The 14,946-nt window shown below is 41.8% G+C and overlaps 1 protein-coding gene across 8 annotated transcripts in view; it reads left to right on the top strand.

Moving 5' to 3' along the window:
- The window catches only part of RBMS3 (RNA binding motif single stranded interacting protein 3), a 692,574-nt gene that overhangs the window by 563,996 nt on the left and 113,632 nt on the right, over positions 1 to 14,946 (top strand). For 4 of the 8 annotated variants that reach the window (XM_025202359.1, XM_025202356.1, XM_025202354.1 and 1 more), the window contains exons 8-9: positions 7,913 to 8,005; positions 8,455 to 8,501. In XM_025202359.1, the coding sequence (XP_025058144.1) occupies positions 7,913 to 8,005; positions 8,455 to 8,501 (140 nt within the window). The remainder of the gene's footprint in view (positions 1 to 7,912; positions 8,006 to 8,454; positions 8,502 to 14,946) is intronic. The other 4 variants (XM_025202358.1, XM_014519265.2, XM_025202357.1 and 1 more) reach the window with 1 other exon arrangement.

A 14,946-nucleotide genomic window follows, 5' to 3' on the forward strand; every position in this document is an offset into this window, starting at 1 on the left:
ATTAAAACAGTATTTTAAACAAATCTCATTTGGATTGTTGTTTTTTTCCTCCCTCCCTCCCTTCTTCAAAGAGTTTTCCATTAGAGTATCTGCCATCAAGACAAAAAAGATCCTTGTGCTTTGAGAGATATTAGAAACATACCCAAACACTTTTTTTTTTTTAAGCACGGCAATTGTAGTGTTGAGCATCTTAATTTACTGTAGTATATTAACAGAGGGCTCATCCATGCCAGCATGTGTACAAATCACACCCTTCTTATGAGAAAAATTGAACAGGAGAATTCAGAGGAAAGGAGAGGTTTTGGAAAAAGATGAGTGGCATCATCCCTGTATCCCTTCTAATTGATTTGCCAGAGAATATAACACATACCCAGCTGTATTAATTTTCCAGAGCCTGTACTCTGCAGTGTGTTGGTTTCAGGCATCCCTGGAGAAACTGCTACCTGGAGAACCCAATAGAATCAATCTAGCAGGGACAGGTTGGAGGGGAAGTGGCAGATGATGCAAAGTTGGTGAAGAAGCACAGGCATCTTGTATAGGTCATTATGGTTTCCTGGTTGCCCAGCCCCTAAAATGTAAGGTATATATAATATGCAGTCATTGCTATATATTTGTACCTGCAGAGAGAGAGATCTACTTTTTTTTGTTGGGGGTGGGGAAGTGGCAGGATATAACAGAAAATTCTATCTAGTAGATAATAGTATTTTAGTACAGCTTTTTATAGAAACTTGTCCACCAATGTTTCACAGAATTAAGGACCTAATCATCCATGGATTTTTTTTTATTCTTTTTTTTGGTGAAAGAAAAATATTGTTCAAGGGAAAGCCCATGTTGTTACAGTTCAGTGACAGTTTAAAGAGAGATAAAAAACCTGCTGTATTTCATAGGGTTTTGATGTGTGAAGGGTTTTGGGTAACCACGTCACCACTTAATTGTTTCTTTGTGAGATTTACAATTTACATAAACAATGCAGATGAGATGGTGTAAGGGTGTTTTTTAATGAGACACGCTTACTCATTTGTGTTTATATCATAAAAAAGAGTAAAAAAATATTTTTCTGCAAGTAGAATTCAGCAAAATATAATGTTGAATGAAGGCCTTCAAAGTTCCTTTTTCTAAACAAACCCTTACCCTCCAGAGAGACACACATTTTCCTAACATTTCTTGTGCTTTTTTCCAGGTAAGGATTTACATTTTAAGAAAGATGCAGACTGTTTCATTAGAATCTGTTCATCTAATGGGGCCAGCAATTAGAAAGTAAAGTACCAAAATATTGAAAATGTCATTTCTTGGGAAATTTGCAAAAATTGCAAATATTTATTTTCATGCCTGCCTTTGAAGCTGCATCTTGCAGCATAATACTGCAGTCACCATAAATGATAACAAAAAAAAAAAATATTCATGTTTAATGTTCTTGGATCAGAAGTAGCTAGTTTTCATGGAATTAGTCTTCCATTTCCATGCAGTAATCACTTATGTAAGGTTTTTAATTTTTCCCTTGAAAGCTTTGACCTGTATGTGGCATATAGAATATTTAAATAACACTACGTTTATAATTTACCTAGTTAAAAAAAGAACTTTTGAAAGGTTAACTTAAAATTAAAACATTGGTTTCCTGTTATCTGTCTGTCTGCCTGTCCATCTAAGAGGGAAGACCTAAAAGGTTTTAATTTTTATACAATTATGTAGATGAATTAGGTAGCACCAAGGAAACACTATTAGTCAAAATTCCATTTTGCTAGGTGCTGTACAAATATAAAAGACAGGATAGTGATTGTCTGAAGGAGCTAAAATTCAAGATATGTAACAGGTAGGCGAGAGAGATAAATGGGCAAGAAGAGAGCAAGCTGAAAGGAATCATATAGACTAGGAAAAATACAGACTGCTTCAATATAGACTAGATGTGAACACGGGTTTAGTAGTAGATATTTAAATTGTGCTTTTGAGATTGTATTTTCTTCTTTGTTCTTAAATATCTTGTCTTCTCTCAATCTGCGGAGATCTTCCAACAATGTACGTTGGTACTTCTCTTAGGCCTTCAGTAAATGGTTGGCCATGTTTGGTTTTTAACAAATGGTTTTACTTCCAGCTGTTTACCAAGCATTTGAATAAAATAGGCACTTTGGGAACCAGAGAATTAAACAGTCTGAATAAAAATATTTTTCCCTTCAAAAAGTCCATTCATTTTTGTGGGGTGTGTTACATTCTAAGTCTACCAACCGTTGCAATAATAATTCCAGCTGCTCCCCTTTAATTTGAAGTTTTGAGGGTATAGAAATTATAAGGGTGTCCACAAATACACAACTACCAAAAATGTCAGTGCATGGCAAAGTATCTTTCCATTATCTGACCTGTCTTGTATTGATACTCTGTTATTGTTATTTCTTAAACAAATAACTCCCTGACAAATATTTCTGGTGCTAGTGTTTCATCATCAGTTCCACTATCTTGGATATTAAATAAGTGCCAATACCAATAGTATGAGGGAGACCTTTTTCATCTGTAATGCATAAGTAATAGTGATGGATAAAAATACTAGGAAGAAAATATTTGCATCTTAATGCTGTTCAAGAAAATGGTAATATTTACCTATTAATTATGTGGCTTTCATCCCTTTATTGTTACAGTGTTGTTCTAGCAATCTGTAACTTTATTTTCAGTATTCCTGTTATTTTATTATTGCATTGTGTTTTTATATTATCCAGGCCCAAACCCTGGATGATTTTCCAATAAATTGTGGTTGCTTATCAGTTTCTAGCACTGATGAATCATGAAACTTTAGACCATAAATCTTTCACTGGCCTGCTGTAAATATTGTTTCTTCTGGGCCTTAGGCCAGTGAAATCTTGTATAGTGGAAGTGTGCAATTTGAAGGGGAATAAGTAAACAATTCTCTGTTTACTGCTGTTTGAAGCTGTCCAGAGTTATGAAATTACAGAGGGATGTTGAAGATATTGATGGGAAAAAGTAGATGAGGCATCACATGTATTACTGCCATATGGATGTCTGATTTGTCTGTATAGTATAAAACTTTCACTGGTTGCAAACATAATTAGAGAAATGTACAGTCTTGAGAATCAAAACCTTTGGTTCAGATTCTGATGCTCTTTCCCCACAAATAAAGCAAGTGGAGTTTAGGGTAGAGTAAAGAGATCAGAATCCAGTCTTTGACATTTTTGCCTTAATAAGCCCATTATGTCCAGAGTATTCCCTATCCTTACCACACGTAATATCGAAGGAATGTGATGGTGACACGTATGGAAACGGCACATCTGGAAATGTATGCATGTAATATGTTATCTATGCACCTACATATATAGATCCATGGAGTTATATCATTTACAGTAGCTGAGTTTCTAGCTCATAAAGGTCTGTTCACATGTCCAGATGAAAAATGCTTGTAACTATGGTGTTATGCATGCCATTTACTAATATGTCTCTACTGAGACTGCTTCAAATATCCTTAACTCCTGCACCACACTTGACTTCGTTCTATTTCTTTTCCAAAAGAAACTGTCACATTACTTCATTTCCTCCCCTTTCAGGAATTTTACTCAACAAAGCCCAGACCTTGTAAGAAATATTCCCAGACCTGCCATTCCTGGTTTTCAAACAACCTCCAACCTTGCCCAACCAATTCCTCATTGCCCAACCAACATCAAGTGGGATACAGCCTTGCCTCAGCAAGAAATGCTTAACCTGCCAATACATCCCCACTGCTTCTACAATCAAGACCCCCTCTCCCTTCATAATAAAACCACCACAATTCCTAGTTTCTACAAATGCCCTTCCCAAAATGGCACCTGATCCAGTGCACCAAATACCTGCATGGCAACTACATGGGTGAAACTAAGCAACAATTATGTACCAGAATGAACTCCTACAGAAAAAACCCAAAAAGGACAGCCACACATACACCATTAGAAGCAGATTTCTCACAGAACAACCACTCCTTCTCTGACCTTTCAGTCCTTGTACTCAAGGGAAATCTACTTAATACCTTTAAAAGGCAAACTTGGGAACAAAAACACATAAGCTTAATGGGGCCTTTGTACATGCCACAACATTGGCCTTCAAAGCATCTTAAATGCTCTTTTGCACCACTTGAATGACATTGCTATTTACACTGTCAGTGGCTTGTTGTGCTTTAATGGTGTTGCTGTTTACACTGTCAGTGGCGCATTGCACTTTAAATAACTTTGGTATATAGCAAGGTAAAACACCTCTGAGGTGTTTTAGTTTGCTACCCTAGTACAGTGCAACAGCCATGGAGGGAAGCACCGGGCCCCATGCAGCTCAGGGGCTATGCAACCTGCCAGCAGCCTGTGTAGGCTTTGGGGAGGAGAAAAAAAAAAAAGTAGCAAGCCTGATCTTTTTTTTTTCTCCTCCCCAAAGCCTACACAGGCTGCTGGCAGGTTGCATAGCCCCTGAGCTGCATGGGGCCCGGTGCTTCCCTCTGTGGCTGTGGTGCCTCCTGGCACCACCCAAGCTGGGTGCCAGCAAGTGGGTGTCGCCTGGGGGCTGCCAACACTGCCACAGAGGGAAGCACCAGCCTCCCCACAGCCTAGGGACTGCTCGGCCCGCTGGCAGATCACCCTCCCCCACCCCCACTACTGGAGAGGCAGGTAAGGATAGGGCCTCCACCCTTGCATACACACCACAGGGGTTTAGTTTGGTTTAAATTGAAGTAGTGTTTTTAAAAACCTACTGTTTCAATTTAGGGAGAACTAAATGAATTAAAACCCCGTGGTGTGTACAAGCAACCCTAGATACTAAAAACAAAGGACTTAATGGGCACATCTATATCAGATGCTTTACAGCACAGCAGACTAATTTGCTGCACTGTAAAGCATTACCATCCACATGTGCACAGCAATTATGGAGCAGTAGACTAATTTGTTGTGCTGCTAGATAGTCCCATCAAATACAAGTGGTATCTGGCAACACAGTAAATTACTGTGCTTAAAAGCATGTGTAGACGGTGATCATAGAATCATAGAAGTAGGGTCAGAAGGACCTTGTAGATCTTCAAGTCCGACCCCCTGCCTGGGCAGGAAGAAAACTGGGCTCAAATGACCCCAGCCAGGTAGGCATCAAGCCGCTTCTTAAAGACCCCCAGGGCAGGAGCCAGCACCACTTCCCTTGGAAGTTGGTTCCAGATCCTAGCCGCCCTAATTGTGAAGTAGTTCTTACAGATGTCTAATCTAAACCTACTCTCCAACAACTTGTGGCTGTTATTCCTTGTTATCCTGGGGGGCGCTAGGGGAAACAAGGTCTCCCCCAAACCCTTCTGGTCCCCCATAGTGAGTTTATAGATGGTCACCAGGTCCCCCCTCAGCCTTCTCTTGTGAAGGCTGAACAGGTTCAGGTCCCGTAGCCTCTCATTGTAGGGTCTGCCCTGCTGTCCCTGGATCATGCGGCTGGCCCTCCTCTGGACCCTCTCAATGTTGTTCACATCCCTCTTGAAGTGGGGTGCCCAGAACTGGACACAGTACTCCAGCTGTGGCCTGACCAGTGTCGTGTAGAGGGGGAGGATCACCTCCTTGGCCCTACTTGAGATGCACCTGTGGATTCACGATAAGGTCCGGTTAGCCCTGCTGACCATGACCTCGCATTGTCAGCCCATGTTCATCTTGGAGTCAATGATGACTCCAAGATCCCTTTCTGCCTCCATGCTCTCAAGAAGGGAGTTTCCCATCTTATAAGTGTGCTGCTGGTTACTACTGCCCAAGTGCAGCACCCTCCACTTGTCAGTATTGAAAGGCATCCTGTTTTTGTTAGCCTACCCCTGCAACCTATCCAGGTCTTTCTGCAATCTTTCCCTCCCTGCTAACATGCCCACCTCACCCCAAATTTTGGTATCACCAGCAAATTTGAACAGGTTGCTTTTCACCCCATCATCCAAATCGCTGATAAAGCAATTGAACAGTGCGGGCCCAAGGACCAAGCCCTGGGGGACGCCGCTGCCCACTTCCCCCCAGGTCGAATATGACCCATCCACTATCACCCTCTAAGTACGACCCTTCAGCCAATTTGCAATCCATCTGACTGTGTAGGCATCGATGCCACAGTCGCCTAGTTTTTTAATGAGCATGGAGTGGTCGGTAGTGTCAAAGGCCTTGCTGAAGTCCAGAAAGACTACATCCACGGCGACACCTGCATCCAATGCTTTTGTGACCTGATTGTAAAAGGCAATCAGATTGGTCTGACATGACCTGCCCCTAATAAAACCATGCTGGTGATGTTGGGATTAGTTTACTCTGGCTCAGATTGAGCCAGGGTATATTCAGTCACATTAATTGCACCTGTAGATACACCCAATGATATACATTTTATGGCACATTGGGCACATTTACACAAGATGCTACTGTGCAGTAGAAACAAGCTACAGTAGCAAGCTTGTTGCTACCAGGTGGTAGCATCGGTGGGCACTTACTGTGATGTGATGCTACTGCACAGTAGTAACAAGCTACTGTGCAGTTGTTTGTTGCTACTGTGCAGTAGCATGTGAAAAAAACCGTGTTGGCACAGTACTGCACGGTAGCAATGCTTATGTAAGTACTAAATCACTTCACAATAACAACTGTACAGTCCAATGCTCATGTAGACAGTCATTATAACCTACCTGATTCCTGAATTCTTTCCACACAGGAAAGGAGATAATGACTTCCCTCCCTTTTGCTAGGCCTTAATCTCCCAGTAATCAATTTCTTTTCTTCTGCTAATTGTGTGTGCTCTACCCCTGGGACTTTCTCTGTCCACTTTTCTACTGTTTTTTTACTAATCTGTGCGGGTTTTTACTCCTCAGACCTGAAGAAGGTGGTCTTGCTTTTGAAAGCTTGCCAACTCTATTCCAATTATGCAGTTGATTCAGTAAAAGATATTATCCTAAGAAATCCTTGCCCCTCACACAATTCTTGAACCATCATGGCTATTGGCTACAATAGATTTTCTATTTCAAAAAATATTTTTAAAATATTGCCAATCAAACTGTGTCCTCATGTTTACATAAATATTTACTTGCCTGTAAAGTAGCAAAACCAAGTGGTTTGCCCATGCACTTTTACTGACCACAAGAAATCCATCTTAGAGGAAGCAGGTGCTCATATATTATCAGTGGCCATTGTTAGATAGTGGCCTATCTAAATATTCACATAGATAGGACTAGGAGTATACACAATTCCCATCCAGAGTGTGGGATGTACAAGCATAGTCAATAAATCACCAAGTCTGTGTCCAGTTTTCAATAGATATCCTACACATCCCAGTATCTATCTAAGGGTCTCCTAGGCACCTGTGGCCTGAGAGGGACATCTATCCTTTCTTCTCTCTTCCACCTACTTCCATATCAAAAAAGGATTTGTTAGTACTTTAAAACCAAAAATATTTCACAAAGCATTTCATCTGTTTAAAGAAAAAATCAAAATAAATGTGGTGTTGATGGATTGCAGATTATGAGCCCAGAAGATTAAAATGGCAGGACAACCATGAGCAGGAGATTCTGCTTCCCAAATAGCACCAGAAACCTGCTTCATCCCTGACTAAAGATGCCCTCTTTAAAAGTAAGGTGGAAAAATCAGGCTCTGTCTCCTTTTGATTCCTGCCTTTTCTGCTGAGCTTGCCAACATCTTTGGTAATGGTGCTATGGATAGTTGTTAACTTAGAAGCTGCTTTCACATTGCCAAATTATTTCACACAGGTCACCATCTGCTACTGTAGTAATGACCCTCTGGATATGTTCCAGTGACCTGTGGTTGAAGGACTGTATTTAGTCCATTAACAAATTCTGTAGCCATCCAATCCCATTAAAGATATTTTTAAAACACCACGTAAAAGTTTGAGCTTGTTTTGGTTTCTTTTTTTTTATTTTTTTAATTTTTTTCTCTGTTGGTTGTTTGTTTTTGCTTCACAGCCCAGATTCTATGTTACTTGTCTCATACTAATGAACAAACTACAACTGCTTCTGACAGCACACAGAAATCATAGGCTGATCAGGTCAGACAAGGTGTGGTATTTGAAACAAAGATAAAGATAAAGCTTCACTCTTCCATAACTAGTTTGATTATATTTATAAACTATCTGCCACTATCTGCCTGGCTTGCAGGTAGCAGAATTTGACGCTGTCAGTTATGTCACTATAAAACTGGAGTCATTCTATGACCTCAGTCACGTTATTGTTTTGTACCAATGCAACTAAGATCACAATTTGACCTAGATGGCATAGGGAGGTAATAGCAAAAATGCTAACCCAATCAATGGACCAGGGCTATTTCCATCAATGAAGGTAACCAGATCATCCAAATTAGTCTTTCCTCAATCTGAATTTGTTTTGTGGTCTTAAATCAATATAAATCAAAATTGAGCAAAGGTTGTATGGCATTCAAAGAGAATGTTTAATGCCATTTTTACTACAATCAGAGTAAACCTCTGTTTTTCCCCCCTAACTATGTGCAGGCCGGCATGGCTTTGACTTATGATCCAACAGCTGCTATACAAAACGGGTAAGTAATATTTTTTTTCTATTCCTTGTTTGAAATTATTTATAGTACTCTTTTTATTTTGTAATACTCTTCCTTCAGGGAAACCCATTCAGAAACAAATTCGTTCTATAATGCATTTATAAACTATATAAAGATACATTGTCAAGTACATTTCACAGTTTGCATTTGTTATTTTACTTTTTTCTGTTTAAACTAGCCACCTGAACATTAGGCGTCTTCCCGAATCATTTCCATTTGTCAAATGCTGATTTTATTCCTCTTATGAAAAAAGTAAAGTTCTCCCTTTATTGATTTAACATGTGTTAAAATAATTATCAAAGATAATACCATAGTTTATATAATACAGTTGTTAATTAAACTAAGTTCCCCCTACTGGTTGGATGAGTATCACTACGTTGTCTCAATAGAAATATTAATTAATGGCAAAACATTAAATTAGCTTTTGAACAAGAGTGATTTAGGACTAGAATTTTGAACTCCGCTCTCCTTCATTTTTCAATTACAGTTTAAAGGCACAAATAATTGTAGACACTGGCATAGTTAAGCCATTTAACCATTTACCTATCTGATTGTGCCAGCAATTATTTCCTGGTCTGAAAAATTAGATCCTTAAAATCCAGGGGACATTTCAAACTAGATAACGTTAGCTTTAAAATAGATTGTACTTTGGCTCCGAACTACTTGAAAGCAACTGTTTAACTAAATAAATGTTCTATAGTTTTATCAGAGTTTATCTATACACCTTAGTGGTACCACCTTGGATCTTCCATTTAATGGAGGGGAGAACACATGAAAATAAGAAAAAAAAAATCTTTCTAAATATTTCTTAGACTACTGCAAATAAATGTACATTATTCAAATGTAGCACTATTAATATCAGTATAACTAATAATAATAATAAACACTTTTAATTTTCACTGCACTTCACAAGCATTACCTCTGCCAGTAAAATGTTACCTCATTTTGTAGATGAAGAGACTAAGGGAGAGAAATAAAGAGAGTAACAAAGGGAGTATTTTCTAAACTCTGATCTGAACTCAAGAAAGCCTTGCACTGATATCTACAATAAATCTCTTTCTCCCTTTCCTGCACTTTCCCCCATGTGATAGCTGTGATTTTCAGTTGGTAGTATATGTAGAGTACCTTTGGGATGGGACTTGCTTGATCAGTTCATAATCTGGCCATGTTTCATCTAAATCAGGGGTGTCAAATGTGACTGGCCCCCTCGCTGGATCCGAACTGTGAGCTTCTTGCTTGTTGGATCCAAACTGTGAAGAGCCTCACAGGCCAGATGAGGATCCAGTAGCAGTGGCATGAGCATCTGGAGAATTGTAATTGTGTGACCAGCATCCTTCTACTTGAACAACAGCTTTTAAAAGTTATTCATGTTATAGTGAAAATTAACTTAGAGCTATACCTTATTTAAATCAGAAAGTATCTAACACTTGCTAAGGTATTTGGATTGTTCTGTTGTTGAGCAGTCTGGCATTGTTTTTTTGGCAAAATGAAGCATTTTCAGTGTCACAACAGCCGGTGGACAATCTGGTTATGCCATGTTTAAAATCTTCTCTTTTTGATAAAATATTGAATAAATACAATTGGAGGTGCTTTTTCATTTGTTTACAATTAATTATTGCTTTTGATGTCATTTTCCCCCTAGAGGTTATATTTTCAATTTAGGCAGCACAGTAGAATCTCAATCAAAATGCTCAAATGGCAAAATTCTGATTGAGGTGTCATCAAAAGCAATTATTTAACATGTAAAAAAATCACAATTGGCCTATAGTAAGTGAGATAGCAGTCACTTTTTAATTATTTTTTAGCTTCCCGCAACTCTAGCTATTAGTTTTTATGTATCAGGTCAACACAAGTCCGTTAAATTATTCACTCGGATATTTGTTTGATAACATATTTTTGCCATATATCTGTTATTTCTAAATGTAACAAAAGTCTAGCTCTTGAAATTTATGCATGATTTGGATAATGCATATTCTCAGTGCTGTGTACTAATGAGAGATAACAGCAACAGTCCTAGGTTAGGGACAGACACTACACATAAACGGACTTAAATGATCAGAAACTGTAAGAGAACCTGTAACAGGAAAGACATTCGGTGCATATAAACCAGGTTGAAAATGGCTGAAACTGGTTTGAGATAAACCTGACTGAATGTAGTATCACACTTAACTGATTTGTCTCAAACTGGTTTATGCAATGTCTGCTTCAGATCCCCCCCAATACCCCAGCATGGTCTCTGGGCTGGGCTCTGTTCTGCTTCAGAGCTGGGTCGGCCCTACCCTTCTGCTCTCTAGCCAGAGCAGGGACAGGACATGGTGAGACACTGGACAGCATGACCCCATTAAGGCAAAGTGGGCAGGGAGGGGATTAATTCTTCCCTCCTTTGCCTCCTCCCCCACTGTCACCCACGCAGCAGAGGGGTGGGGCCTGCAGCGGTGGCCTCTGGGAATGGCAGACCCCGGCTGCAGTGAAATACGGACCAGAATGGATGGAGGTTGTAATTAACCTTTCTCCCTGCCCCCTTCACCTTAATGGGGGCCATGCCAGGATGATTGTCCTGTGGGGCAGGGAGGGTAGCTCTGCTCTGTGCTGGGGGAGACTCTTCCCCCTCCTCGTCTTCCCGCCAGGTAGGCTGGCAGATGACGGTGCCTTGGATTAGCAGGTGAAACTGCAGAAAGCTGATGAAGTTGTGCTGTTTTATTGTGGTAGGTGTGGATCATTAACTCCACCTGTCAAACAGCAGTGGTTTTCTAAAGAGAGTGAACCAGAGCAACATTTCTCAACCTGTGGGTCACAACCCTGAAGTGGGTCACAAGAATGTGTGAAAGGGTTGCAAAGAAACTTTAAAAATGGATCAACAAACTTTAAAAATGGATTCTCCTTTAAAGGAGAAAAATGATGGTCGCTTTTCCCTTGCAGGCTGGCAGCATTCCAGCCTGCAAAGAGCTGCTTGGGGCCCCCCATGCCCCACAAACACCCATCCCCTGACCCACACACTGGGGAGCTGGGGGCAGTGGGTCGAAAGTGAGGGGTTCTGGCTTGGGACTGGCCATCAATGTTTCCAAAAGTGTCCTGGTACAAAAAAGTTTGAGAACCACTGAACTACAGCACTAGGATAGAGCAAGGGAAAACATACGGACAGCTAAGCACAAGGGGAAGCTTAACCTGAGATTTGAATGACCAATAAAACCAACACTGAACAAGTTTTAGAAGCATGCATAAAGCTGCTGACTATCTACCAATTAATCTTGGTAGATACAGTTTGGTACCTCTGCACAGAATAGGAGGAAAATTTAAGTGGCTGTCTTGAGAGAGGCAGACTGGAAAGAAGTGGCCCTGGAAGAGAACTTCAAAAATCAGTTGAATGATGGAAAATCTGGAGTTTATGTAATGGTATTGTTTTGAGGTATCATTAGAGCTGAACCTTAGATGAGGGGTGAATTTGAGCATTAATTCAAGGTCCTGGAAGTTCTCCAGATGAAAAGAAAGGGAATTGGCCTGTTCACAGGATAGTACTGTAAATTATAATATTACACATTTATTTATTTTTTTAAAGTCCATAATAAAAATAAAGAAAGAGAAGCTTTCATTAAAAATAGATAAGCAGTTTTTCCCACTAAGGAATATCCAGCTAATTTTCTTGTGAGCCTATTAAGTTATAAGGTCTGATTCTCCAGTTCATTACATGGGTTTTATGTGAATGTAACTCCATTAAAATTAGTGGCATTACACCAGAATAAAACTGATGTAATGGAGTGGAGAATCAGGCCCTTGATACACCTTAGCAATGCAACATGAATTACAAAGCTATCAGAAACAGTACACTGTGGTACAGAAACTCCATTCCCATCTCAATCTCTTTTTCTTTTGTCTTTATAATCAGGCTTTCTTAAATTGCACATATGAAGGCACTTAGATTTAATTTCAGGGAGGGGACATTAGGTTGTGTTATAGTATCCATTTTACAATTCCAACTATATTAATATAGTTTCAATAGTACTGCTTGATGCAGCAGAAAAATGTATTGATACTGTAAAAATGCTGATTTAAAGTGTTACTGAGTTTTTAAGTCTCCTTGGTCTTTTGACTAAGACTGCAAAATATTGTATCAGTTTAATATCTGATATCTGGGGGACTATTCTGTGCATTTGAAAAGAAACAGGCTCAGTACTCAAATAGATCTTTTCTCTAGCTTCTCACTCTATGGCTTATTGCAGTGGAAAACCGCTGCTCTGATAATGCTTGGTAATGCTCTTAAATTATGTTAGCCCCAAGATACTATTCATGAATTTAGATTTTTCAGAACTGCCTGTGGCCATGAGGCCTGATCAACTGGTGTTTATTTCTGTGCAAATAAGCACTAACCACAGTGCAGATACTATGCGGAAGCTTGTACATTTTCCTCTACTACAATAACTGTATTGACTCTTCTGGCAGTGTATATGGGCTGTATATTACAGAGTCAAATCCCCAAATACAGGAGGGTGGTTTTATGCATAAGTGAAATATGTTCTCTCTCTACTCTACTGGACAGCAAAAAATCATTTCAGAGTACCACCAACATATGCCTGATGCTCTGGTTGATACCCTTGTTGTGAATGTGTTCTATTAAGGCAGGGGCAGGCAATTCTTTTGGTGGAGGACTGCTTACCAAGTTTTAGCAAGCCATTGAGGGCCGCATGGGTAGCCCCACCGCTTTACAGGTGCCCCACCCCCTGGTCGTCATCTTTGGACCAGAAGTCTCGCTCCCTAACCCCTTACCTTTGCCACCAGAAGTCCCTCGCCCTGCCTCCTGGAAATACTCCTTTCAGCAAGGGAGGTTGCCATCTCGGAACCAGAAAAATACCAAATTATATTCTGAAACTCCCACATGCACTACAACATTCATTAATTTCATTTAAAAAAATATTTTTGTCCTGATTTACATGTGTTTGTGTAGTGTACATGGAGGAAATAGTATGATAGCTTAAATGAAGTCTTACTCTTGTATATTGTGGGAGAGTATGGGTGGGTGGGAGGGTGGGTATAGGTTTGTGCATATTTGGGATGTGGGGGAGGGTGTGTGTGGGAGTGGATAGAATGGGTTTTGGGGGGAGCTGTGAGTGTGTGGGGGGAGGGTTGTGGCTTGCAGGGGGGGGGTGGGTTTGCCCACAGCCGGCCCCCCTCTCCATGGCAGGCAGAGCCCCTGTTGGCACTCCTGCAAGCCCGGCCTCTGTGCTCCTGTCATTCCTGGCGCCCATCTGCCACTGCTTCCCTTCTCCTGCTGCTTCTCCATCAAATTCCCCCACACCCGCCACTCTGGCACCATGTCCCAGCTGCTCCTGCAGTTCCAGCGCAGCTAGAGCATGACAGGCAGATGGGGTAGAGTGGGGAAATGGCTGCACCAGGTTAGGGAAAGGTACAGTGAGTGGGCACATGAAGCTCAGTGACAACCGGGTGGGAGCGCTGGAGCACCAGTGCGCCAGGGCCAGGGCCAGTGCCAGTGGGACCCAGGGCAGGGCAGCAGGAGTGTGGAGTAAAGGTTGCCAGAGGCTCTATGGAGCCAGGTGGCACTGCTCAAGCAGGGAAAGGAGGGAGCTGACCCAGCTCTGTAGAGCCCCTGGAAGTCTGGGCCCCATGCTCCTGCTGCCTCAGTCTAGGCCTCACTGGGTCTGGCCCCGATGCATCCGAGCTTCCATCTGGCTGCCACTGTGCTCCATACACTCGCTTGCTGTCCCTTCCCCCTGTCTGCCACAGCCATTTCCCCTCTTCCCCTCCCCGTCTGCCTGCCAGCCAGCACCATATCATTCCCAGGTGCAGCACCAGGACTGCATGAGCCGGCCCAGCCAGCCCTAAAGACTGGGACGATTGCCCATGGTCCTTCCCTGCCTCCCTCCCCCCTCCTTCTTATCAGTATTTCCCTCAGTGCACAGAGGAAGGAATAGCCCCAGGCCAGAAGCCTCCATAAGTCCCTGCTAGGCAGAGCCTTCCGGCTAGGGCTTGGGGTAGGAGAAGTTGGACAGGGGGCCAGGGCTGGACTGGACTTGCTGATGAGGCTGCTTAGTTCTGCTGCCTCCTCTCCCTGGATGCGTCCACACATGCAAGCACGCGCGCTTGGAGCGGCTCAAATAGAAGCGGTATGATTTTGAGCCGGGGCTTTTTACCTCAGTGCGTGTGCTCAGATATGCACTTTGTTGTGGAACAAATTGTGCCACTTGGGGCAAAATAACCCTGCCTGGCTCCTCCCGGATCTGCAGCCAGAGGGAGCTAGAGCCCGGGGCCAGCACCTGTGCTGTCCCCAGCAGTATAAAAAGCTGCCCTATCCTGGCCCCAGCTGCCCTGGCAAGTAGCTCTGGGCTACTAGGTCTCAGGAGCTTCTGGGGCCCAGCCAATTGGTACCTGGGGATACTACCCCTTGTGCCAGCTGGACTGCTGAAGCAGCCCTGAG

The sequence above is a fragment of the Alligator sinensis genome, unplaced genomic scaffold (assembly GCF_000455745.1).
Source record: "Alligator sinensis unplaced genomic scaffold, ASM45574v1 scaffold181_1, whole genome shotgun sequence".
NCBI lineage: Eukaryota > Metazoa > Chordata > Crocodylia > Alligatoridae > Alligator > Alligator sinensis.